General features: G+C 35.4%; 1 protein-coding gene across 4 annotated transcripts; it reads left to right on the forward strand.

The window, feature by feature from the left end:
- Nucleotides 1–27362, forward strand: TMPO (thymopoietin). Of its 4 annotated transcripts, XM_059936715.1 has the most exons (9): nt 214–597; nt 6476–6602; nt 8865–9023; nt 14438–14535; nt 22338–22457; nt 22557–22652; nt 23092–23202; nt 24229–24317; nt 25106–27362. In XM_059936715.1, exons 1-9 carry the CDS (start codon nt 319–321, stop codon nt 25389–25391), a joined length of 1365 nt encoding a protein of 454 aa, XP_059792698.1. In that variant the 5' UTR covers nt 214–318; the 3' UTR covers nt 25392–27362. The 4 variants fall into 4 exon arrangements, with proteins under 4 accessions (XP_059792699.1, XP_059792698.1, XP_059792700.1 ...); XM_059936717.1 differs by lacking the exons at nt 22338–22457; nt 22557–22652; XM_059936716.1 differs by lacking the exons at nt 22338–22457; nt 22557–22652; nt 23092–23202 and having other exon boundaries at nt 1–597.

The raw sequence follows: 27362 nt of genomic DNA on the forward strand, positions 1-27362 counted from the left end.
AATGGCGGCGCTCGTTCTTGGGGCGTGGGCGAAGAGGCTGCTCTCTCTTGGCCGTGGGGTGTGCGCTGGGGTTCTTGCGGATTCCTGGCTTGGCTGCACTGGGCCTCGCTTGTTCTGCAGGGGCTTTTGTGTCCGGCGTTGGCTTGGCTTTGTGTGCGCGAGTTTCCGCTGTGCTCCGCGGCGCAAGTCCCGGCCGGGAGCTGTGAGACTCGGAGGCGGTAGCGCGGCCCCCCACCCCCCCCGGGCGAGGAGCGAGCGCGCCGGCGTGAGCGGCGGGTGCGAGGGCTGCGGGGAAGGGGATTCGTCGCCGCCGCCGAGATGCCGGAGTTCCTGGAAGACCCCTCGGTCCTGACGAAAGAGAAGTTGAAGAGTGAGTTGGTCGCCAACAATGTGACGCTCCCGGCCGGGGAGCAGCGCAAAGACGTGTACGTGCAGCTGTACCTGCAGCACCTCACGGCGCGCAACCGGCAGCCGCTCGCCGCCGGCGCCAACAGCAAGGGGCCCCCGGACTTCTCCAGCGACGAAGAGCGCGAACCTACCCCGGTCCTGGGCTCCGGGGCCGCCGCCGCGGGCCGCAGCCGCGCCGCCGTCGGCAGGGTAAGGACGCACGGCCGGAGCCACAAAGGCGGGCGTTTAGCGGTGGGCGCTCCCCGCCCCCCCACCCCCGCGCGCTCTCAGCCCTCCCTCGGGCCTCCTCGGCGGCGGGGCTATCCCCCCACCCTCCCGGGGAGCTGGCATCTGGGTCTGCGGGCTCTCGGGCTCTGAGAGGGAAGGGCGCTGGAGAGGAGAGCCCCGAAGTTAGGGTCGCGAGGCGCGCGTTTTAGCCGCGGTGTGTCGGGGGGTGTGAAGTTGGCGTTTGCTCTCGGGTTGCGCGCGGGTGATGGGCGCGCGCAGGCAGCTCTGTGTCCCTGGACGCCCGGCCGCCGGGAGTGGGCAGCTGGACGGAGACTTTCCTGCCCTTTTCGAAAGCCCTAAGGAGGGTCAGTTCGAAATGGCTACAGGTTACGTTCGAGCGTTTTCCCGCTTTATTAACCGAAATGACTAGTAACCGGGTGTCAGAGCGCTCCCTGGAGGGCAATTTGTGACATACTGATACCTAACCAAAATTTGAAATAAAGAAATTCCCGCCTTTTTATGTTTTTTGCATATGGAGGGCTTTTTGAACGGTTTATGTTTTTCTTGTTTGTGTTACTCCTTTCCAGCAGCAGGCCGTCTTTTGGCGGGGCAGCGTTACTCTAAATTAAACGAGCATTTTCAAATACATCTTTGAGCGGTTATCACAGACGCTCAAATATTTTAAAGTTCTAGTTACTCAGGGCTTGGGTTTTAGGGGTTTTGGGGGATGTTTTTCCTTTTGGTATATTTGCATGAAGAAAAGAGAAGCTTCGGATTCAGGAGAAATGTTTATTTCATGACATTCTGCTCTGTCAGTGTTGCAATTTGGGATATCTAATCCCGGGTAAATTCAGATTGGCTCCAGCAAATGCATATTTCGTTTGAGAATAGTTTGGGTTTTGTTCTGTGGGGTTTTATGTGCTACTAGTATGAATCTGCCTGGTTATCAGGCTTCAAATCATAATAGAATGTAGTTAAAACTAGTGACTGGTGTAAAGTACAGTGCTTTGTAAAACATTGAAAGTGGAGTTTAGAGTTGTACTGATTACTAGTATAACTTAAAATGACTGCTTCTTTCAAAGTTATCTTAACTTCAGTTTTAAAAAATTTATCCATTGTATTTTCTGGACTACCCAGATGGAAATGAAGGAAAGATATAATAGACACATGTGGATTTAATTAAATCTTAGCCTGAGCTTTAGAAAAATTGAAAACCTTATGTCTTAAATCGATGCATGGCACATAGTAGTGCCAAATAAATATTAGTTTGGTAAGTAAAAGATCAATCGCACCTTCTTGTTTCTCATGTCTTGTTTTTGGATTTGAAGAAAGCCACTGTACTCCATAATAAGAAATTTATTTTTGAAATACAGTATATCCCTTACCTGTTTCTCCCCAACCCCTCTGAAAATGAAAGTAATATTCAAACTATTTTAGTAAAAATTTGGTTGAAAATGAAATATCTTCCATTTAAATCAGCACACTTTTTTTTTTTTTAAGTCTTCTATAGAACCTTATGTTGGTCTCCTGTGCAAATGTATCATTCTTGAGCTGTGGAAGTATTTGGTTGTATGTTTATGATAGGATTATTCATTCTTATTTTGATGGATGATTCGCTGTCGACAGAAACAGCTATCTCGGTTTTGATGTTTTTCCTTCAACTTTTTCAAAGAGGGTATGTCCCAGTCTACCCTGTGTTCTTTGGGGTGTAAGAAGACCTGAATGTAAAATTTTAAAATTTTAGTTCAATTATCCAACATTTTTGAGTTCCTATCATGCGCTCTTAACTGCAGGAATTTGATTTCTGCAGACCTGCCAACCACCATAGTTAATTTTTTAAGAGAACCTCCTATGTCCAGTAGCGTGTATCTCAATGTTTGAATCCATATAGATATCAACTGTGTCAAAGACAGCTTTAAGTTTTTTCTACCTTGTGTATTTAAAACTCAAAAATGTGTACCCTGGGCTGGGTGCAGTGGTGTCAACAACTTGAAAAAGTTAATAGTGGTAGTTGGTCAGTAACGTCATTTTCTGCTTTAAAGCACATTAAGTAAAAATGAGTCCTAATATAACTAAGGAGTCTGATAAATTTTTTTTATCAGGCATAGGAAAAAATATATTGAATTTATAAGAAAACAACCTTAGACCGTTTATAATAATTGGTATATAAAATTATTCTCCTTTTATATGTACAGTGTTTTATGTTCTAGTCATTGTTAGCCCCATGTGTAATAACAATATAGAGTTACATTTTTTAAAGAATATTTATGATCTAGGAGAAAGCCAAATTATGTTTGACAGTTTCAGATAAGGCAGATTTTTTTAAATGGTGAATTTTTAACATTTTAAAACAAATCAAACATTAACATGGATTTGGCCAAGGACATAGCATATATCTTCGATTTAAGCATGGGTTTATGAAGAGTATTTTTAACTAAAGGAGAAATTGTTTCATTTCAGCCATTGCCATGGTCAGGTACACTTGGTGTGATAGGACAAAATACTTGCATGTTCAAAATTTGGTTTTAGTTTTTAGTTTTCTTATTTCTATGCTTTTTATGCATCTTGATGGTAACCAGTATTTTCCAGTGATGAAATTATCAGCATTGTCAACACAAAAATAAACATTTACATACAGAGTTGATGGTCTGCCTTTTAGTTCCAGGGTGCAAAGCAGTGTAGCTGTTTGGAATCCATTGGAGCATAGCATTCTTGAATGGTCTGATCTGATGAATTATGAATTCTTAACAGGAAATATTTAATGACATGGAACAGAACAGTAAAGAGTATGTTGGGTAGTAAAAGTTAAATCATAAATTGACCACTGTATTCTACAGTAAGGTGTTAAGTGTACAGACTTCTGAATCAGAATTATAGATTCAAATTCCAGTTCTGCCCTTATTCAGATGACCTCGAACAAAGAGCATTGCCTATCAGATGCTCAGTTTTCATCTGAAATAGGAATAATCTAATAGCTACTTAGAGGATTACATGAGGTTGCATTTGTGAAGATGTCTAGTGCTCAGCAACTACAGCACATGTTAGCTATTACAACATGTGATTTCTGAATTTTGTTGTCTTTATTTAATGCCAGAACAATACAGTGCTACCATAATGTATTCAGAAGTGGATGGGGTAAGTTTGTGAAAGTGACGTATATGTAAAGTCTGCTCAAATGTTACCATATAACTGGGTATGCAGATTGCCTGAGTTACATGAACAACTTTGGACTTGTTTCCTCTCTTGTAAAATGGGGATATTAGTATCTATCGCATACGATTTTTAGGATTCAATAAGTTAATACATATAAGGCACTTAGAACACAATTTGGTATATAAATGCTCAATAGAATCTGCTCTGTGGTAATAATTAGTTACACTTCAGCATCTTTGCTACTAATGGTAGAGATTTAAATAAGAGTGGTTCATAGGTGATATCACAGAACTTTTGGATTTTAAAGTTGAAAAAGAAATTAGAGATCATCTGGTAGTTGGGAAGAAACTGGAGAACAGTGCCTGGCACATAGCTGGTACTTGGTATTTTGACCGAAGGAAACTAAGAGATTACATGATTTGCTTAAAGGAACAAAGCTCTCTGGAGGCAGAAATCATTACAACTAATGGCTCCTTCTTCCTGGTTGAAACTGCTGGCTTGATAAATATGTATACTCCCAATTTTTATTCTTATTAAATTTGATATTTCATAGAATGGCATTACTTTTCTGGAGCTTTTCTCCATAAAAATAAAACTCAGGTGGCCCGTTACGAGCACCTGCTCTATTTGACTTACCTTATGCCAGTTTATTGGCCTTTACTTAAAATTTCCTTGTACAGCTGTAGATTTTCAGTATGTTTTAAGAAAATGTGAGGGAGTTGGTTTCCTGCTTGGATATGCCAAGTCTTTGTTTTTTCTTAATAAGAAATTGGTTTTTAAAAATAAGTGGCTTATTTCCCCCTCACCAGATGGCACTCTGATTCATTCATTCAACAAAACATGTATCAGGTACCTATTCCTGTGTCAGGCACTCTTTTTAATTTTAGCTGCTTGGGATACAATATGACAGTGCTCCTGCTTTGTGTTACCCTCTTAAATGCTACATCTAAAATCACCTGAGCAACACATCAAAATACAGATTGTCAGGCCCAATATTAGGACTCAGAATGGGGTAAGACTTTTTAAAATAGGGGCAACTTTTCCTGAAGTTTTGACGTTTTGATAACAAACCAGACTTAAGGACAATTGTTCAAGGAGTTTACCATCTGGAGAAGGTAAAACATATGTACAGATAACTAATAAAAAGTAAGCAGAATGTAGTGAGTGCCAAAGACAGATTATTTCTTGAAAACCTCACGCTGCTTCAGGAAGTTGAAATTCCTGGATGTTTGGTTAGGAGTAGGATTTTGAACATTGTTAGGGTTAGAGGGATTTTTTTCTACAAGTAATCTGTACCTGACTGCTTTTTTTTGTTTAAAGTATTTATGTTACACAGTGGGGTTTTTCTTCCCAACCTGTCCACACTTTTGGAATATTCAAGTAGGTCACAGGATTAGGTCTCTTTGATTTAAAAAAAAAAAGAAGTCTTCTCTAAAGAATTCAAGGATTTGATATATAGGACTCTTAGACTCTAGGCAGCTATTTTGACATCAAGGTGTGAGTTGCTTAAGATTTGAGCTTGATGATGCTAGATTAGTACAGTATTAAAGCCTTCTGAAAGTACCCTTGGTAACTTTTCACAGACATTTTAAAAATTGTATTGAAGATTTCTCATGAGTTGACTTTATTGTTCTTATTATGTTCTTTATGTGAAGTATTTCACATTTTTATTTGGTTGAAAAACAAATTCTAATACATGACCAAATAATGCCTGATTTTTCTTTCCCCCTCAGCATCACTGGAAAGTAAACAGCCCATACAGCTTTATGATTTTTGCATAAAATATTTCTAGGATGCAGTATTGGCTCTTCTGCCTTAAACAGTAATTTGGGCCTACATTGACTGATGTTTGTGGCCATTATTTAAACAGCCGTTTATATTCTGTGCTCTGATGGTTACTGGGATTACTGAGACGTTTGTAAAGCTATTTGCCACAACCCTAAAAGCTAACCATACTTTTGCTCCCTTCCCCTGTTTAACCTTGGAAGTTTATATAGTTTTTCCAATAAAGAATGCCATTGCTTAAATTCTTTTAAAAACTGCCTTTAAAATTTTTCTCAAAGCTTGTTCCACGCTTTTCAGCTAGTCTTAGTGAAATGGTCATATAGACTATATGTGGCAACAAAGCTGTGTCAGAGGTGATATGTAGCCAGAGTCTGACTTCCTTCATGAGTCAAAAACTGGCTTTTAAAGTCACTGTATTACAAGAAGAATATTCATTTGGGCTTCTTAAATTTTGATATGCTTGTTTAAAAGAAATCATTTTTATACATAACATGTATAAACCTTTATGGTAAAATCTTAAACTTTCCTGGATTAATTTAAACTTTCAAGGAGTATAGAAAAACCAGTCGTAAATTGTATTTACAGTTATCTGGATGAAAATGTTTAGACCCAGACTTTTTGCTCTTTTGAATTTTTGATGCCATCACCTCTTTAGCTAGGTTAACCAAAATTGACTATTTTAACAGTAATATCTAAAATTTGAGTTACTTGCTTGGCTTATTAGGTTTGTATAATTACAGGGGAACTTAGAAAATACTTTTGAATAATAAGTTGCTTTTAATTTAATCAAATTGCTAAGCTCTACTATAAATCAACTTGAAGGTAAATTTGCATGTTTATTATATGCAGTGTTATTTATATAGTATCTATAAATGAACATTTTAAAATTCATGTGGAAATGATAACTGGACTTCGTTTACAGAAAGCCACAAAGAAAACTGATAAACCCAGACTAGAAGATAAAGATGATCTAGATGTAACAGAGCTCTCTAATGAAGACCTCCTGGATCAGCTTGTGAAATATGGAGTGAACCCTGGTCCTATTGTGGGTAAGCTGATAAAATTTCAAATATCTTTTTATGAAGCAGTACCCCACACTGTTTACCCCTCTTGTCTAGCAAGTAGAGTTTTCATTCCAAGGACCAGTCTGTCATTAATCATTTATATGACCAGGACCTTAGTTTCCCTAACTATATAAATGAGGGAAATAAAATGAGAGAATTGAACTAATTAATCCCCAAGATTACCTCTGTTGAGATTGTTTCGTATTGTGCCCATGTCATACTACTTGATGAGACATATGGGTCTTATATGACAATTGAGGAAAATCTGAGGTAACATAGCTGGCCAAATTAATCCAAATCAGTAAGTTAGTGACAGACTTGTTAAAAGAACTCAAGTTATTCAATTCCCAGCATAGTACCCACTTTCAGTTATCATTAAAAGTACCTTTTAAAAAGTCTTGTCTTGATTGGAATTGAAGAACAAACTGAAAACTAAAGAACAAACTGAAAAGAGAAAACTTAAAAGTAAATACCCTGGATTTCCATCATTTGGTTACTGTTAAGTCAGTGAGTTTGCAAGGCTGATTGTGCCTTAATTTTGGAGGGTCTTGGCAATAACCTCAAGATGAGAAAGTTCTATTTGATCTTCTAAGTTGTGTAAAAAAAAATTTTTTTTTTTTTTTTTAATTGACTGCATCAGGTCTTAGTTGCGGCACCTGGGATCTTCGTTGTGGCATACGGGCTATCGTTGCAGCACATGGGCTTCTCTCTAGTTGTGGCATGTGGGCTTAGTTGACCCACAGGTGTGGGATCTTACTTCCCTGCTCAGGGATTGAACCCGTGTCCCCTGCATTGGAAGGCGGATGCTTAACCACTGGACCACCAAGGAAGTCCCTGTAAAATTTTGAATACTGTAGATTTGGGGGTTGTTTTTTACCTATAGGTGTAGTTGCAAATAAGAATTTAGAATATCGTCTTTCTTTTGTCTTATTTAATGTACGGCTTCCCAAGAGATGATAATAAGCCTATTAGTATAATTACCAACAGACATTTGATACCCTTTATATATTTTTCATTTAAAATTACAAAAGGGAGGTGCTGAAGACTGTGTATTGTGTATCAACATACATTAAATTACATGTTGATATACCAGTTGTTTATTTTTTCCCCAGCTTTATTAAGGTATAATTGACAAACGTTGTACATTTAAGGTGTACAACTTGCTGTTTTAATATACATGTACATTGTGAAATGATCACCATAATCAAGCTAATTAACATATCCATCACTTCACAGAGTTTTCTTTTATGCATGTATGTGTGGTGAGAGCACTTAAGATCTACCTTCCTAGCAAATTTCAAGGATGTAATACAGTGTTGTTAACTGTAGCCCAAGCTATACTTAGATTTCTAGAACTTATTCATCTTGTGTAACTGAAATTTTAAGGCCAGCGTCTCCTTATTTCCCCCTCCCCAGCTGTTCATCTTAAGACTACTCATCTGTAACATTCTGAGATATGTATTGTTTCTAAAAAATATATGTTTATCATTTTATTCATCTTATAGAAATCAGGGAAAGACATATAGCTAGTGTAAACCAGAAAGTAAAAGCTATTTTTAGTTTTAAATTGTCATTGATGTTGAAATATGTTACTAAATTATTTATAATCAATTTTACTTTGCTATCTAATTGGCAAATCATTTCTCTTTGTAACACACATTTTCCGTAAAAGGTCATTTTTACTGCAGCAGTATATTGAAATATGATTTAACATCTTAAATTTACTCAGTGCTAGGTGTCAGATATATTCAGTTTTTTAAAATGTGACTTTTAGAACTTTTCCCATAGCTGAATGGCCTTTATAGGCATATTAGTCTCTTAGAGTTGTGGGGTTTTAATCATAATAATTCAGAGAAGTACACTCTGTTTATAAACATGATTTTTCTACAAAGGCAAATACTATTACTTAGTACGAGAGAAATTACACAGAGTTCAAAACTTTTCAGTCAAAGATACTCAGTCATACATGGCTCTTCAATAGGTTATCCATAGTAAGACCTAAATCAATCTATTATGTATTTCATTCTACAAAAAAAAAACAAAAACAAAAAACCATTGTTATAATCATGCATTAACATCCCAGAAAAATGCCTGTTTTAGAAAAGAATCCATTATGTAGTATTTTTAAGCATTTAAGTTTAGAAAAGGAAACTGAAAAGTAACATTTTAATGTTTCTAAAGCTAATGTCTGAGTTGGATCTTAAATAAGACAATACAAGTAATAAAGCAAATTCTACCTTAATACAGGAACAACCAGGAAGCTATATGAGAAAAAGCTGTTGAAACTGAGGGAACAAGGCACAGAATCTAGATCTTCTACTCCTCTGCCAGCAATTTCTTCTTCAGTGGAAAATACAAGACAGAGTGGAAGTAATGACTCCGACAGATACAGTGACAATGAAGAAGGTAAAATTTTATATGATGTTAATAAAGTATATAATCAAAAAACAAATCAAATTCTTTTCAGACTCATAAGATACAGTAACCATGAAGAAGATAAAATTTTAAATAATATTACCAAGATATATGTAAATTTTGTTCATATCACTAGAGTAGTCCTCCAAGTAATTTGATATAAATACCTTTTGTTGAGAATCCTAAGAAACAGAAAAGTAGAAATGTCTAATTTTTTGTCACGTAAAATCACTCTTTATCTTTTTTGCTGCAAATTTCATCTTTCTAAGAGAAAAAAGTATTACAAGTAGACACAAAGTTTCCCCAGTTATCCCTTTCTAAGTATCATCTCCACAGAAGCAACCACTGTCATTAATATGATGATTATCTTTCCAGCCTGATTTTAAATACTCTTTCGTATGCATCTGCCTAATACATGGTATTATTTTGTACTTGAAAAAAAATCTGTATAAGTGATATGCTAAATCTTATCACTTGCTTTTCTTTACTCTGTTATATTAAGATCTCTTACTGATTTATTTCATGTGTCTGATTTATTTCTCGTAATTGATATGTAGCAGTAGTATTTACATACGACATGTTTTCTCTGTTCTCATATTGATAAGCATTTAAATTTATAGTTTTTGCTAGAAGATCTGATTTCAAGAAAACTTTATAGTAAATATTTTGACATGTTTTTAGTAGACTATTTTAAGAAAATTTGGCCATGGTATATAAATATTTTTCGAATAGTACATGAAATAAATGACCTTTTAAAATTTATTTTAAGAACAACTCGACACGTATAAATTTTTAATTCATATGACTTGTTTGTTAATTTCATGACTATTGAATGACTCAAATTGCTTATATCTCCATAAGCATTGCCTGCCAGGGCACAGTCTGTCAAATTGGTTGTTCAGAATGTTCCTTCAACAGCACTGTGTTATTAGCAAAGAGGCAAAGAATAGAATCAGCTTAAACCCAAGTAATGCTTAAACTTCCTGCCTCTTTTGCCTCTACAGGAAAGAAGAAAGAACACAAGAAAGTGAAGTCCACTAGGGATTTTGTTCCTTTTTCTGAACTTGCAACTACTCCCTCTGGTGGATTTTTTCAGGGTATTTCTTTTCCTGAAATCTCCACCCGTCCTCCTTTGGGCAGGACTGAACAACAGGCAGCTAAGAAAGTACATTCTTCTAAGGGAGACCCACCTAGGGAACCTCTTATTGCCACAGCCTTGCCTGGCAGGGAACAGTTGCAGAAGTTAGCCTCTGGAGGGAATTTGTTTGTTTCCTCCAAGTCTAGCCATGATAGATGTTTAGAGAAAAGTTCTTCGACATCTCCTCAGCATGAACTCGCTGCCATGTTGGTCTCTGCTGCAGCTTCTCCTTCACTGATTAAAGAAACCACCAGTACTTGCTATAAAGACATAGTAGAAAATATTTACTGTGGAGAGAAAAGTGGAATTCAACCATTATGTACTGAGAGGTCCCATGTTTCAGATCAGTCAGTTCTCTCCAGTGAAAGGAGAGCACTAGAAGAGTCTGAGAGATCACAAGTAATTTCTCCACCACTGGCTAAGGCAATCAGAGATTACGTCAATTCTCTGTTGGTCCAGGGTGGAGTAGGTAGTTTGCCTGGGACTTCTAGCTCTACACCCCCACTGGATGTAGAAAATATATGGAAGAGAATTGATGCACCTAATTTTCGAGAAACAGAATCCCTGTCTCCTCCACGAAAATTACCTAGACTCAGTGAGAAGTCAGTAGAAGAAAAGGATTCAGGTTCCTCTGTGGCATTTCAAAATATACCTGGATCTGAACTGATGTCTTCTTCTGCAAAAACCGTTGTCTCTCACTCACTCACTACCTTAGGCATAGAAATGTCTAAGCAATCACAGCAAGATAAAATAGATGCCCCCGAACTATCTTTTCCCTTCCATGAATCTATTTTAAAAGTAATTGAAGAGGAGTGGCAGCAAATTGACAGGCAGCTGCCTTCATTGGCATGCAAGTATCCAATTTCTTCCAGAGAGGCAACACGGATATTATCAGTTCCAAAAGTAGATGATGAAATCCTAGGGTTTATTTCTGAAGCCACTCCACCAGCAGGTATTCAGGCAGCTTCCCCTGAGTCCTGTGATAAACAGTTGGACTTAGCACTTTGTGGAACGTATGAAGCTGCAGCATCAGCATTGCGGATTGCAACCCATACTGCCTTTGTAGTTCGGGCTATGCAGGCAGACATTAGTCAGGCTGCACAAATTCTCAGCTCAGATCCTAGTCACGTGCACCAGGCACTTGGGATGCTAAGCAAAACATACGATGCAGCCTCATTTCTTTGTGAAGCTGCCTTTGATGAAATAAAAATGGCTGCTCATACCATGGGATCTTCCACTTTAGGTCGCCGATATCTCTGGCTAAAAGATTGCAAAATTAATCCAGCTTCTAAGAATAAGCTGGCTGTTACTCCCTTTAAAGGCGGAACATTGTTTGGAAGGGAAGTGTTCAAAGTAATTAAAAAGCGTGGAAAACGCTAATAAAATTAAGAATAAAGACATCTATCTTATCTTTGATATGGGGAAGTTGGTAGCTTTTCTAGGAATTTGAAGTACTTTTATGCCAAAATTTTCTAAGGTCTTTTTAGTCTCCAGAATAGGCTAATTTCAAAGTGTCAAACTTCTACCAATTAAATTGCAGTATAAAAGTAATTGCCTACATATATCTGCCTTTTTTTTTTTAGTTGCACAGAAAGAAAGCCTGATACTAACAGTTTAAAGCTTTTCTAGATCACATTTTTTTCTCAAATAGTTCAGTCTTTCCTATTTTAATATTTTACAACTCTTCAAAACTAAGAAAATTCCATTAACTAGATTATAAGTTGAGTCTCCATGGTTTTAAATATTACTAAATATTTTATTACTTTCCAGAACTTGTCTACATATTTTCTCTTATTTTCTCATTTGTGTTGTTTTTTACTGTTATCTACAGTATCGTTCATAATATTCCAAATCAGTGCAACTCAAAGTGCCAGTCTACAAACTGTTACTGATCCACAGATAAGATAAGCATGTACCAGAATTTGAATCTAGATGAATGACAGGTTTTATTTTTGTGGTAAAACTTTATTGGTAGAGGAAAGACAGTGCGCTGATTTACATGCTGGCGCAAATGCCTCGTTTTTTCATGGACTGGTAGCAAACAGTTGGTGGGCTGCACTTAGAGAAACACTGCTCCAGACCGTAGTGTTCTGGGGCCGTGCGTTCTCACCGCCACCGTGAAACTATAGTCAGACAAATCAGCAAAGATGGGACTTTTTTTTTTTATAAGTAACACTTTTAAGGTATGTTGTAATTCATGGATGATTAGGCTTAATCTAAGCTAAATTCTAAAAGCAAATTTTATTTTTTTTTAAAGTCATAAGAAATCATACTATATCCCAGTTTCTGTGTGTCTAAATAAAGCAATATATTATTCTCTGTTTTCATTTCTATGATTGTAAGATGAGGGGGTCTAACTGTGGAGGCACTTGATAATCGAATTTCTTTGTATTTTTATGGAAAATAGTAGTATTAATTATAAACAAAATATAGTCCCTTGGGACTTACAGCCATTACTATATTCTTCGATTAACCTATCCATCTTTGCAGCTTTCTGGGAGTAATTCTATTTGTTATTTGTCTTCTGAAATGTACATGTATACATGTACCTACTAAGTACTATGTGATTTTTTTTTTTAATGTATAATTGTAGAATGCTTTTGCAAATTCAATAAAGTTGTTAAATTTGAACAGTTTTGTGTGGTCTCCACAAACATGTTGTATGTGTGTTTTATTCTTAAGAGTTGCAACAAGTTAGATATTTATGGATGAACAACATCCCTTTTCCATTTCATCACTGAAACTCACTTGACATTCCAATGGTATAGCTGAACATATTCAAATTATTATTAAATGTTCGGGGTTTTTTTTTTCCTATTTGAGGACCATGGTTTTGGGGTTTTTTTTTTTTCTAATTGAAGTATAGTTGATGAAGACCATGTTTTTATTGGCTATTGGAATTTAAGTTTGTAAGAGGAATTATTCTGTAACCAGATATCTTATTTGTTTAATCAATTTCTGCTCAAGTACTATTGGGTTCTTTACTTTTTGCTTTCTGATTCTTAGGTTCTGAAATAACATAAGACTTTATAATGCTAAAGATTGTCCCATAGATAATAGAGCCATTAATAGAATGACTGGGAAGTGGGGGATGGAGTTGATACCTTAATCCTGAATAAAGATGGAACTATTTGAACTAACATGGTAAAAAAAAATCACTATTTTTGGGAAACTTGCAAGTAGACTGGACTGACTGGTACTAGGCTAGATATTTAGAAGACACATAACTATCTTGACTACTTTTTAGCACAACTGCATTGAATTCATGCAAAACTAAGCTTTTGTTTAAGAGTTGACTCCATTTCTGTCTCATAAGAAAGTAACTTTTTGGTAATAGAAGTTTTAGAAGTGACAACTGACATTAATTTTGCTATACTATGCTAAATGGCCACAAAAATGTGGAAGCTAACTAAAATTTTTATCAAGTCTCTTGAAAAGTCTAGCCCTTCAAATGGTGATAAAATCAAAACTAGGAGAATGGGATATTGAAGCCTATGAAAAAAGATATACGTATTTGAGTTGTTATGGTAATAACCATCATGGTGATACGCTAATATACATGTACTAGCTTCTCTTCCAAGATATGGTACTTTATTATGGGGGAGGCTGAGGAGAAGTGACCTGTGATTGGTTGTACTTTTCTGTGAACAAGGTTCTTCCTTACCTCTTCAGTTATACCCAGGGTTTTTATAGTCACATCAAAAAAGGACAGACTTTTAAAATGCACTTATGTATTAACGTCATTGTACTTATTTATTGTTATTAGCGGCTTGATACCATACAAGTTTTTTTCAGTCTTAAAATTCTCTATAGCTTTTTCCCTCCCATATTCTAAATTTTAATTTAATAACTAACCTTTGTTTATGTAGTAATAATGCACTGTATGGACAAAAGAATGGTAACAACTATATATTCTAATGTACTTTTCCCACTTCCTAATTGTTTTCAGTGAAAAGCCTCCACGGGTTGTTACTTTGTTTCAGGCTATTAGTCCCAGAAAAAAGAAAGAATAAATAGGAAGAAGTGGTGATCATATTAAGGAGTGGGGGAGATAAACAAAAATGGAATGAAATAAAAATGGAAAAGAAAAGTTTTTAAAGACAGAAATTGCAGTTAACCAGTTTGGGTCTGTTGAGGTAGTACTAATATACAGACTTATTTTATGTATCAGTGTGCCGAAAAACCAGGGTTCCAGAGTAATGTTAGGATGACATTGTAGTTTATTGTGTGTCTCAGAGAGTAATGATTTCTCCGATGTTATTTCCAGACTCTAAGATAGAGCTCAAGCTTGAGAAGAGAGAACCACTAAAGGGCAGAGCAAAGACTCCGGTAACACTCAAGCAAAGAAGAGTTGAGCACAATCAGGTATCTTTAGCTTTATGGTTGCTGTATTCAGGTATAAGTAATCTTCTGACAACACTAATTTGCCTGTGTCCCTGCCTTTAGTTCATAGTTGACACCCAAAATCCAGCACACTCGATAAAGCATTCATTAAATGGCGCTAGAAATCTAAACTTTGTGTGTTTTGTCAGTAGTGTAGCCTGTGTTTAGTGCAAAAGCAAGTGTTTAATAAATGTCTCATTTGTGTTTGATTCTATGCTAAGCATGGTTCAGAGCCAGTCATACTGCTTTTTAAGAGACATATTTTAAAAGGTGGAAATACCTAAGCAATTCTGATATAATAAAAAACAGGGGAATGGTTTTATATTTGTGTCTTTGTCTCTAGATTTTTGACTTTGCTTTTATTTTTGCCTGTCTTATAATAATTCTGTGGCTTTTCCCTCAACTCTGAAGCTAGTCTGATCCTAAGACCACACTGTTTTCTTTCCTTATTCTAGACAAAAATTCACCTTTTTATGGGTGAGGCAAGATGCACTTTTCCAAAAGGAAAATGTAGGAAACTAAGGGGAAAATAAGCACAGGAATAATGAACTCAGTTTACAGAGAACAAATTATTGGCTAATCAAGCATTGATTTGGCTGACGCTTTACAAGTCAGCTATCCCTAGAGTCATTTTCCTTACCCTTTTTCTGTCCAGCTGGAAGATTTGTCTAGTTGGCTATTTATCTTTTCCATTTTCTCTTTGTCATTTTAAAGTCACACATCATCATCAGTGGAAGTATTCTTGATTTCTTAAGCCATGTGTCTTTCTTAGTTTGATGTAGTTAAGTTGAATTTCAGAACTATTTGTTAGAAATGAGCTTGGTGACTGTATGGAGAATGTATAGAGCTTTGAATGAAAGAAGATTTGGTTTAATACTGAACCAAAGACTGAAATAAATATTTTGTTGTCTTTTTATCTATTGTTGCCAAGGAAGAGCTGCAGGGGCACACTGAAGAATAAGGAAATAACAGAGCAAGAGAAACTAGGAAAATCTGGTGAAGGACACTGAAATAGACAGGCATGGAGAATCTTGGTCCAATTTATGTAGGCAAGATGGTATAGTGCTAGCAAGAATGCATTGACTTGTCAGATAAGAAGTTAAAAGGAGGGTGGGAAGATGGTTTTAAATATGGTTTAAGGGGTAATTGTTTGACCTGAGTAATCTAAACTGAGGGACAGGATAAATAGTCAAAGGAGAGAGTAGATTTAGGAGATGAGAGGCAGGGTTAGACAACGGCCTTATTATACACTTTTTTTTTTTTTTTGGCTGCACTGGCTCTTCTTTGCAGCGTGCGGGTTTCTTCTCTAGTTGTGGCGCGTGGCATGTGGGATCTTAGTTCCCTGACCAGGGATTGAACCCATGTCCCCTGCATTGGAAGGCAGGTTCTTTTTTTTTAAAATAAATTTATTTATTTTTGGCTTTGTTGGGTCTTCGTTGCTGCCCACGGGCTTTCTCTAGTTGCAGCGAGCAGGGGCTACTCTTCATTGCGCTGCACGGGCTTCTCATCATGGTGGCTTCTCTTGTTGCAGAGCATGGGCTCTGGGCGCGCAGGCTTCAGTAGTTGTGGCACGTGGGCTCTAGAGCGCAGGCTCGGTAGTTGTGGCACACGGGCTTAGTTGGTCCGCAGCATGTGGGATCTTCCCAGACCAGGGCTCAAACCTGTGGCCCCTGCATTCAGGCGGATTCTTAACCACTGGACCACCAAGGAAGTCCCACAAAATTTAAATCATATGGAAGAGTAAAGGGAGGAGTTTACTGATCCTTCAGTCACAGAACCTCAACAGCTGTCAACATTCTACCAGTTTTATTTTATCTTCACCTGCACCCTGCAGCATTTTTAATTCCTTTGGTTTTGTTGTTTGTTGCTGAAGTATATTAAAACAAATCTCTGCCATTATCTCATTTCACACATTAAAATGTCAGTATTTCAGTATATATCTCTAAAAGATTGGAGCTGTTTTTTATTTATATATATTAGATATATATGTTAGATATGAAAGAATTATTAATTTTATTTGGAGTGATATTGGCATTGTGTGTGTGTATAAAATCTTTCATATCTGTGTTCAAAGCTTTATACATTCTCCATACAGTAACCTCCAGTTTCAGAAATGTCTCTTTTATGATTGAATTATTCAAATCAGGTTCCATACAAACTCCACATATCATTTGGTGTTTTTGATTTTGTTTTGTCTTTTTTTAAAAAAATAAATTTATTTATTTTATTTACTTATTTTTAGCTGCATTGGGTCTACATTGCTGCCTGTGGGCTTTCTCTAGTTGCGGCGAGCGGGGGCTACTCTTCGTTGCGGTGCATGGGCTCTAGACACACGGGCTTCAGTAGTTGCAGCATGCAGGCTCAGTAGTTGCGGCATGCAGGCCCTAGAGCGTGTGGGCTTCAGTAGTTGTGGCCCTTGGGCTCAGTAGTTGTGGCTCACGGGCTTAGTTGCTCTGCGGCATGTGGGATCTTCCCGGACTAGGGCTCGAACCTGTGTCTCCTGCATTGGCAGGCGGATTCTTAACCACTGTGCCACCTGGGAAGCCCTTGTTTTGTCTTTTAAGTCTGTAGCTATTTCCACTATAACGGTTTCCCGTCCCTCCATTTATTTGGTGAAGAAACCAGATTAGTTCTCTATAATATTTCTCACATTGTGGATTTGGCAGATTGCTTCTTCAAGGGTCGTTTAATTTGCTCTTTTTTTTTAAAATAAATTTATTTATTTATTTATTTTTGGCTGCATTGGGTCTTCGCTGCAGTGCGCGGGCTTCTCTTGTGAGCACGGGCTCTAGGCATGCGGGCTTCAGTAGTTGCAGCATGCAGGCTCAGTAGTTGTGGCTCACGGGCTCTAGAGCGCAGGCTCAGTAGTTATGGTGCACGGGCTTAGTTGCTCCGCGGCATGTGGGATCTTCCCGGACCAGGGCTCGAACCCGTGTCCCCTGCATTGGCAGGCGGATCCTCAACCACTGTGCCACCAGGGAAGCCCTAATTTGCTCTTTTATACCCTGGATTTCCTGTAGACTGGGAGTTAGAACTATAGTGGGACTGTGCAATAGACCTTTCTGTGATGATGGAAATGTTGTATATCTGCTGTTCATTAAGTAGCCACTTAATACTTGGAATGTGACTTGTATTGTATGGCTGAGAAACTAAAATTTTAATTTTATGTTATTTCAATTTAAATAACTACACGTGGCTAGTAGCTATCATTTTGTACAGCACAGATCTACAGGGTTGGTTAGATCTGAGTTCAGTTACTTTGACAAGAATACTTCACCAATGGCGTTGTGGCCTTCACATTGCATCATTTCAGAGACACATGATATCCTTTTGATGATGCTAAAATTAATTAGTAATAGGTTCAGGCGTTGAAAGCCTGATTCATCCGTTATAAAGTTCCACGTCGCCCTTTCATTTAATGGTTATGACAGCCATTATGATTATTGCCTGGATCCATTATTTCATTACTTCAAATGAAATAATGGATCTAGGAATTCTCTGATTCCTTTACATCTATAACTGGAATTCTTTTATAAAGAACTTTCCCTTGTAAATTGCCTAGTTACCTTGAAATAAAATTCATATAGGAGAGCCAGGATAAATGCTTACATGCCTTTTATTTGCCAGTTATCAAGTTAAAGTGCTCTAGTCATTTTGAAAGGCGATCAATAATATCTTTTTACTACTGTGGTTTTTATATATTTGATTTATGATCAATTGCAGTCATTATTCTTTTTTCACATTCAAGTTGCACCATCTTTAGCCACTGGGAATTACTGAGTTGATTCCTGTATCCTTTTATTGACCCCATTTGTCTTCGATACTTTTTTTTGCTGGCACAATAAGAAGTCCTGGGCTGTATATTTCCTGCCTCTTATCAAGTCGGTCATTTTTCCAAAGAACTCCTTATCCTTTTAATAGAAAATATTATTTGGAAGCTACCTACAGCCTGGATGCTAGGGTGTTCATTCCTCCTGAGTTGTCATTGTTCTAGGCTTTTTCGTAGGTAAAGCTAGGAGTACTTACTTTTTAGAAAGAGAAGATAGGTCATGAATTCCTCAAATTTATGAATGCAGGCTAATTTCTAGGTGTTACACTTATATCTCTTTTCTCTTATGCTAAGTATCTTGGTTCTTAAAATAATATTGTTTCTTATGTAATTTTCACTATATATATGTTTCTAAATAACAATATTACTACTAATAGTAAAGCTGCTAATTGTATTTTCAGATAGGGGGGCAGTTTTTCTTATGTTAAGGATATAAAATCAAAATACTGTGCTTAAAGTCACTTGAAAGAATTTTTTTCTTTCATATTTGTTTTTTAGTTTTTGAGAATATATATGTGGTTTTATTTGGCCAAAAGAAGAGTCAGAAATCTGGCTTCTATCTTTGCTCCTTCCATCCATAGGTTACTATTTTTATTAAGTTTCGGTTTATATTTTGTTTCTTTTTGAAAATATAAGTTAATAATAGATTTATATATTTATTTATGCTCCCCTCCATATATGAAAGACAGCCTACATTGCACATTTCTATTTTTTTGTTTTTAATCTAAACACTTATCCTGAGATCATGTCAAGATATAGTATAGCCTTCTTCCTCATTGCTTCCTCATTGCTTTATACCACTGCATGGTATTGCATTTTATGGATTTACTGTAATTTATTCAGCCACTTTCCTTTTGATGGATATTTTGATTGTTTGTTATTGATTATTCAGTTATGTGCTATTCTGAATAATGCAAAGGTGCACCAGTGAACAGCCTTTTTACATGTGTTGTTTCATGTTTTAGCCAGTTTGTCTTCAGGAAATCTAGAAGTGAAATTGCTGGGTAATTTTGCTAGATGTTAGCAAATTCCCTTGTGTAAGAGTTGAAGCATTTCGCATTCCCACAAGTAATGTATGGGAGTACCTTTCTCTAATGGAGGGATATGATGCTGTTTTTAGAAAAAAAAAGTTAATATGAGTAACCATATTGGTCATGTTTTACTTAAATTAATAGTTCTTTAAAGTAAGGTGGCTTTTAATTATCCTGATTATTTTTTTTATAACCTAGTTAAAGCTTGTATTTTTACTGAATGAGATTTATAGCCTCCTTTAATAACCCAGCTCCTGCATTCTCATGTGCCTCAACTGCCTGATGTCTTCTGAATAACTTTTTACCTGATAGAGTTTTTTTGTTTCTTCCTCCTGTTGTCTCCATGATAAATTGAGGACTTTCTATAGAACATCTTGCTGAAAATAGATGACACTACAATCCTTATTTTGGCCACAGAGCATATAGCAGTCACATTACTAATTTTATGTAGCAGTGAGTTTTTCTTTTCAGTTAATAATTGCTTGGTCCATCTTACTCTTAAGTAGTTATAACACTGAATTGTAATTTTGTTTTTTATTTATATTTTCTTCTCAAAGTCACTTGTTGCATAGTGGATTCTGGTAGAAAAAATTTTTTTTCAGTCTTCAAGGTATCTTTTCTGGTTGTATGAAAGATAGTTTTCTGTGAAGATGATTAATTCTAAATTAGATGATAGGCAAGAACTAATGAAATTGGTTGACAGTCCTCAACCAAAGAATTTAATAAACCTGAGCAAAAGAAAGCATAAATGATTTATAGTGAAAAGTGTCCATCCTACCCGTGTTCCCAGCTATTTCCACAGGCAACCAATGAATTTCTTGTGTTTTCTTCCATGGGAGAAAATTTAAAAATCTCTAAATGGAACTTGGCCTTTAATGTCAAAGATAACTAATAAAAATGTAAACTTTTTTTTTGTTTTAAGTGTAATAGTTTCAGTAGATGTTTGGTAAAATTTTTGATGAAGAGATTATTTCAGTTATTTATTCAGAATAAAACATAACAAATGGAAAGTCCTGGAATTTGGTAGGTAACCAATTTTAAGGGAAAAGTATGTCTCTTCTTCCCCCCTCCTTACCTTCGTGGACATAGGTAAAATATCTAGGCTTCATATTGTATTAGTTGCATAACTGATGACTTTATTAGCCCTTTAAAGTAATGTTCTTTTTAATTCTTCGAGGAGTTTTTAAATAGTATACATTGATAATACCAGGTAGACTATCAAACTAGAATATTTTAAAAATACTCTCATTATTTTTATTGGCATTGAGCAATTGATTATTAAAGAGGAAGCAGTGTTGGAAGTAGTTTGAAAAAAATACTTGGCTTTGAGATGTATCATAAGTCAGTTACATTATGCTGCACATTAGAATCCCTTCAGGAGCTACAAAATTTAATGAAGCCCAGGCCGGTCTAGAAGAGATTCTGACTTAATTGGTCTAAGGTGGGGTTGGGGCACTTGGTATTTTTTAAAAGCTTCCCAGATGATACTGTGCCACCAGGATTGAGAACTTCAGATTAAAACTAGTGTTCCCTTCTACTCAAATAATCAGGAATTTAACTATTAATAAGCATCTATTGTATGTGTGTGTGATTTGTTTACAAATTTGTCTTTTGACTAACAATGTTTGCATTCAGCAAATTTTTCCTAATTGATAGCTGGAAAAGAAACCCAGAGATTCAGATTGTGAGTCAAAGGGGAAACTCTTATAAAGTCAATTCCAAATATAGATAAATATAAAACCAGATGTATGAAACTATGTCTGTATCTTGTGGTGTTTTGGTAGTAATGCTTCCAGCCAAATAAGTGTACTTACTGGATGACTGCTCTTGTCCCGAGATAAGAGTAAAATATATCTATCTTTAAAATTAATAGACACTAACTTAGATATAAAAACATCAGTTATCTACATAAAATATTAGCTTGAAAGCAAAAGTGATAGTATAAGCATATTCTAGTATAACTAATCATTGATAGATGTCCTCTAGTTAAAAGAATTTATAAGAATCATCTGGTAATAAAAGTTTCAAAAGTTGAATAACTTGATCCTTGGAATGTAGAATCTCAGGCCTCACCCTGGAGCTACTTAATCAGAATATGCATTTTAACAAAAGCTTCAGGTAGAAGCACTAGTCTAGTGCTTTTCAAACTGTTATGTGAGGACTGCTAAATTATTTTTTAAATGAGGAAAATCAATCGACTTTTCCAAGGAGAAATAAATCTGGGACTGGAAATGGACAGTGGTCTATCCCTATTACCATTTTTTCTTCTTTTTTCAGTAGTGAGGAGTGAGTGGCACTGAGTCCTGGCAGTGACATTTTAGGCTTGCCTGTTCACAAAAAAGATGACCATCAAGTTTTTGTTGCTGCTCAATTTTATTATCTGTTTCTAAGATGAGTTTGACACCTGGGAACTTTTAAGTCAGATAGCTGTGTATAGATTAAATAGTCCTAACCACACGACAAGAATAATGTTTAATCTATGCTAACAATTATAAAATTTGTATTTTGTTTTAAAAGGAAACTGACTTGTTATATATAACAAATGACTTTCTTACAAGTCATGATCAGCCTGCTTTTTTGTTTAGACAGCTAGAGATGCAGCTATGATACTGGAGCCAGATAGTAAACAGCAAGTCACAAAAGGAGCCAGTGATAAATTGATGTCTTTTTTCCCCCTCTCACTTTTATCATAATATGTGAGCTCCTATAGTTGGACTCTAATGTATTTTACCATATTTTAAGTGTTTTCTTATGCCTACATATCTAGTCAGTCAATACATTTGAAATATTTTGAGGGCATAGCATTATTTTCAAATGCTGGCATTTGGAAACTTCTCATGGATTCTCAGTATGCTAATATGGCCATCATTATTAAGGTGTTTGATATTAGAATATGACTTTTTAATGTGTTGATGCTTGAATAGAGCTATTCTCAAGCTGGAGTAACTGAGACTGAATGGACAAGTGGATCTTCAAAAGGCGGACCTCTGCAGGCATTAACTAGGGAATCTACGAGAGGGTCGAGAAGAACTCCGAGGAAAAGGGTGATGCAAGGCTTATTGCTTAGAATGGGGTTCTCAGATTGGTAGGGTTTTAGTGGTTATTTTATATTTATTGTTTTTGTTTTGTTTTCAAACTAACAGGTGGAAACTTCAGAACATTTTCGTATAGATGGTGCAATAATTTCAGAGAGTACTCCCATAGCTGAAACTATAATGGCTTCAAGCAACGAAACTTTAGTAAATATGTTTCATAAACTATACAAGTGGTATTCTTTGTAAATTATCCTTTACTTAGAATTGGGGAGGTGGCGAATTTTGGCAAACCTCAAACAAATGTTTTGTTTTTTTTTTTTTCAAATGTTTTTAAACATATTTTAAACTCATTTTCCCCATATAATTCTGAATTTTAGAAGTTTTCAGTGTAGCCACTTTAATATATGTATAATTCATTGTGCAAGAATACTTAGTGTTATAAGGATACTTTTTTGCTAACATGTTTGAAGAATATAATAAGGCTTCCTTCACATGAAACACTAATGTATTTCTAGGTTCTTATGCCTAAATTTTTATTAAGGGAAAGTTTCAAATATTAGAGAAATCAACTATCATTTTTTCTTTTAACGTGTCTTTGTTATGTTTGGATAATTCTGAGTCTGAATAATTTGAATCTTGGCAGGTTGTCAATAGGGTGACTGGAAATTTCAAGCATGCAGCTCCTATTCTGCCAATCACTGAATTCTCAGACATACCCAGAAGAACACCAAAGAAACCATTGACAAGAGCTGAAGTAAATGAATAAAATTTAGATCGATGCTATCATTGATCTTTTAATGAAGAAATATTTATATTTGTTTTTTGGAGTGGGAGGGAGCAGAGCTTTCTTTGTTGGGTGGGGGGGTGTGTGTCTATTTATGTGCATATATTATCTTAAAGACATACTTTATTAGTGACAATGGAAAGTAATATCGTATGACATGCTAATACTATCCTCTTGCTACTACTGTGTGCCTCTTTAAGTTCCAGTTTTCAAGGGAGTGCTCATTTGTGTGCTGCTTGTAATATGTTCTCTTTGTTAAAATGGATGTGAGTTGAAAGTGTTACTTGGGCTGTGGGGGAAGCTATACTACCTTTCATTGAAAGGTCAGATAATGGGACTTTAAAGTGACTTTGTATTATACTTGAATTGATTAACTCCTGTAAAATTAAGCTTTAAAGTACTAACTGCATGGATACATTATAATTTTAATGATTCTTTATCAAAGATTATTTTGATCTGGGCATAAAGGTAATTTAGCAAAGCAATCAGGTTGTTTAAAAAATTATTTTATGTTTCTTAAATTAGGAAGATTGGATTGACTCTCTAGTTAAAAGCATATACTAAAATTTGTTAAAAGATCCATCTTAATTTGATATCTTCTATATTTGATCACCTGTTTTATTACAAAATTAACAGGAAGAAACAATGTACTTCTAATGTCAATGAAAAGCATTGGAGGGAACTTACACTGCCATATTAGCTGTACTGAAATTCTATTTTTTGTGTTTTTTTGGGTTTTTTGTTTTTAACTTATTTGAATGTGTGCCCCCCATTACAACATTAACATATCTTCACACTGAGGAAATTTGAAGAGAGCCTTGGAAATGTATGGATAATTAAGCAATAATGAATTTAGAAATGGCAGTTGTAAAAGTTGGATAGATTTAAGTGCATTCTGTTCTCCAAAGCTTTTGTTTAAAATTGTGTTCTAATTATTGCACATTTACACTAAATTTTAACTTCTGGTTGTTTTTTTGTTTGTTTGTTTCTTATTAGGTGGGAGAAAAAACAGAGGAAAGAAGAGTAGAAAGGGATATTCTTAAGGAAATGTTTCCCTTTGAAGCAGCTACACCAACAGGAATTAGGTATTCAGATACACTAAAACAATTATTTAGTGTATTCAGTTAGGGCATTTTTATTTATTTATTTGTTCCCGCCTTTATTGAGGTATATTTGAGACATTAAAATGTATATATTTAGGGTGTACAACATAATTATTTTATATATACATACATAAACAAATTCTAATTTTTAATTCTTCACAAAATTACTGTAGCTCTGCTCTCATAAGTAAACTGTTCTTTTTGGGAGCACTTTAATTCTTCTAAGCACTAACTAGTTCATATTCTTGAAAGTTGAGTCAGTTTCAAAATTAACTTTGTTAAGCTGAAAGGTTGTAAATAAATCATTTACTTACTATTTAATTCTTATTTTTAAATCTAAACTGAAACCTGGTAAGAAGGAAATCGGTTTTATTCCTGAGAGTTTCTCTTTTCTAATTGAAAAGACTGCTTTTAGATATCTATTGAATTGTTTCTTGATTGAAGGAATCACAACCAAACTACCTTATGTTTTTCCTCTTATCCCCTAAATATATTAGCTTGAGAAACCTTTAAGAAGGCAAATTTAGTGAATATTTATAATACTCTGAATATTATTTTCTAATAAAAGATACAAATCTAACTCTTTAAATGAAAAATGCATAGAAGTTTTAAACAGGTTGACTGATCTCGCTGTTTATATTATATGACAATTTTCTACTGTTACCTCAAGGAATGTGTTTGGAATTAGGAGTGATAATGTCATTTTATGTTATTTAAGTTATGACTTTATCTAATATTTATTTTTCTCTTCCTCCTTTCACTCCCAACAGTGCTAGTTGCCGCAGACCAATCAAAGGGGCTGCTGGCCGGCCGTTAGAACTCAGTGATTTCAGGATGGAGGAATCTTTTTCGTCTAAATATATTCCTAAGTATGTTCCCTTGGCAGATGTCAAGTCAGAAAAGACAAAAAAGGGACGCTCCATTCCCATGTGGATAAAAATTTTGCTCTTCGTTGTCGTAGCCTTTTTTTTGTTTTTGGTCTATCAAGCTATGGAAACCAACCAAGGAAATCCATTCTATAAGTTTCTTTCTAATGACTCTAAAAAAGTCAACTGAATGATATCTCTTTGGCACATTCAACTTGGTCTCCTATTTTTAATAACTGTATTAAAAAAATTTGTGTACACTTGACTCAAGAACAAAAAAAATGTGATTTCACCTCAGTAAATGTAGTATTCCATTGAAAAGCAAGCAAGATATATATAAATGGACTTCATTTAATGTTTTGGACTTTGGACTAGTAGGAGATCACTTCGTGCCATATGAATACTCTTTTTTTAGCTCTGGAACTTTTTTGTAGGCTTTATTTTTTTAATGTGGACATCTTATTTCTTTTTTGAGAAAAAATGTATATTGTTTTTGTGTATTTGGGAAACAAGAAGGGCAAAACATGGTAGTATAATGTGAAGCTACACATTTAAATACTTTGAATTCTTACAGAAAAGATTTTAAGAATTATTCTCTGCTTAATAAAAACTAGAGACGTGAAACGTGGTAAGAGAAAAAGTAACTTGAGATTGTAGTTTTGGTAACTGCAACAAAGTTTGATGGAGTTTATGGGGAAAAGTACAGTGATAATCTCTTCTGTAACTTTTATTAATAGTAATGTTATTGTTGTAGCCCTATTGTACTCACTTTTTAAAAGATATCTAGTATCGTGAATGTCCTACTTCGGTAAGACCCATTTAAATGCAGTTGATTTTTAGCAGGGATCTATCAGTGCAACTTATACATGTTTTAGAGAACTGTTAGCTGGCTGTACATGTTTTTAAAGACTGTTTAGCTAGCTATAAGGCTATAATTGGAAACTTGTACTTTTTATTTACAGCAAAACATTTATTCTATCAATCCGTTACCAAAATATTTTTTAGATAAATAAGTGTGTGTGTGTGTGTGTGTTTAGAAGTTAGAAATTTTAAACACCAGTCTTAGGTTCCATTTGGATTCATTATTGAATTATCTTCTGTTACCAAAAATGCATTTTGCCAAGTTTTTTTTTTGCCCTATATTTCCCAACATAATTTGATTTGAAAGTATGTGCTTTTAAAAGCAAAAAGTATGTGCTTTTAAACTACATAGTAAACTTTCCTTGGATACACAGTAGTTAATACATAAATTTTTAAACTCTGAAATTGAGGCGGGCATTATGATTTTTGTTTACTTTTGAAATGGTTAACTTTATCTTTGTGGTTGATTTATTTTTTTTTTAGCTAAAACTTACCTCATGTATAACTTTGTTCAGTAAAGTAGTAGGCAATTGAAATTTCAGTAGAATCAAGTAAAACAAAAATTTTGATTTAATCATGTGAGTTTCAACTTTATAGTCATTGACAGTAAAGCACATTAAAAATGTAAGTTATTTTTAAATATCTTCTGAAATAAAAAAGATACTTTTTAAAAAGGAAAAGCTGAAGATGTATATTTAGACCAGCACACAGTTTTGATTTGCATCAGCCATAGTCTGATATTTAGCTTTTAGATATTTTGTAGACATTTTTCACTTTGCAGTTGACCAGAAATATTCGTAGGTCTGGTCTCTGCAAAGGCAGTGGGAAACTTACTCCTAGATCAGAAATGCTTGCCTCTCCAAGTAAAAGTGTTTTGAGATGAGCCACAGAGGGAGCACGTTTTATTCAGCGTTGCCTCTATACAGTAATAGCAGTCTACTTTTACTTTTTTTGTTTTTAAACTTTGATTCCCATATTGCTTTCAATCTTTTGTTTATAATTAGAAATTGTGAGAAACTGCATTTAATGTTCAGAAATGTGGGAAGATAAATCAGACTTAATATGTATGTGAGATCAATTTTCTAATAGGAAAGGTATGGTCCAAAATAGCAAAGTAGGACCAGGTAAAACATGTAGTCTTTTTTTTTATTTTTTAAATGTGTACTTGGTCTTTTGTCTGTGTCTGTTTTATTCCACTAGAATAAATGTGTCCTTGATGTAAATGCAAAGCATTTCTTCCTGATTAAAATTGTAGATGTAGACTTTACAGTTTAATTCAATAATAAAAAAGTAATCTCTA

This window comes from Balaenoptera ricei, chromosome 10 (genome assembly GCF_028023285.1).
Source record: "Balaenoptera ricei isolate mBalRic1 chromosome 10, mBalRic1.hap2, whole genome shotgun sequence".
In the NCBI taxonomy this organism is placed as follows: Eukaryota; Metazoa; Chordata; class Mammalia; order Artiodactyla; family Balaenopteridae; genus Balaenoptera; species Balaenoptera ricei.

What these genes read in the sequence shown, in the direction of transcription:
- TMPO (XM_059936714.1), top strand. Translation starts at nt 319, where the DNA reads ATGCCGGAGTTCCTGGAAGACCCCTCGGTCCTGACGAAAGAGAAGTTG. An exon ending in GAACCCTGGTCCTATTGTGG is followed by an intron (nt 6,603 to 8,864) that starts GTAAGCTGATAA and finishes ACCTTAATACAG; the next exon opens with GAACAACCAGGAAGCTATAT. An exon ending in ATACAGTGACAATGAAGAAG is followed by an intron (nt 9,024 to 10,036) that starts GTAAAATTTTAT and finishes TTGCCTCTACAG; the next exon opens with GAAAGAAGAAAGAACACAAG.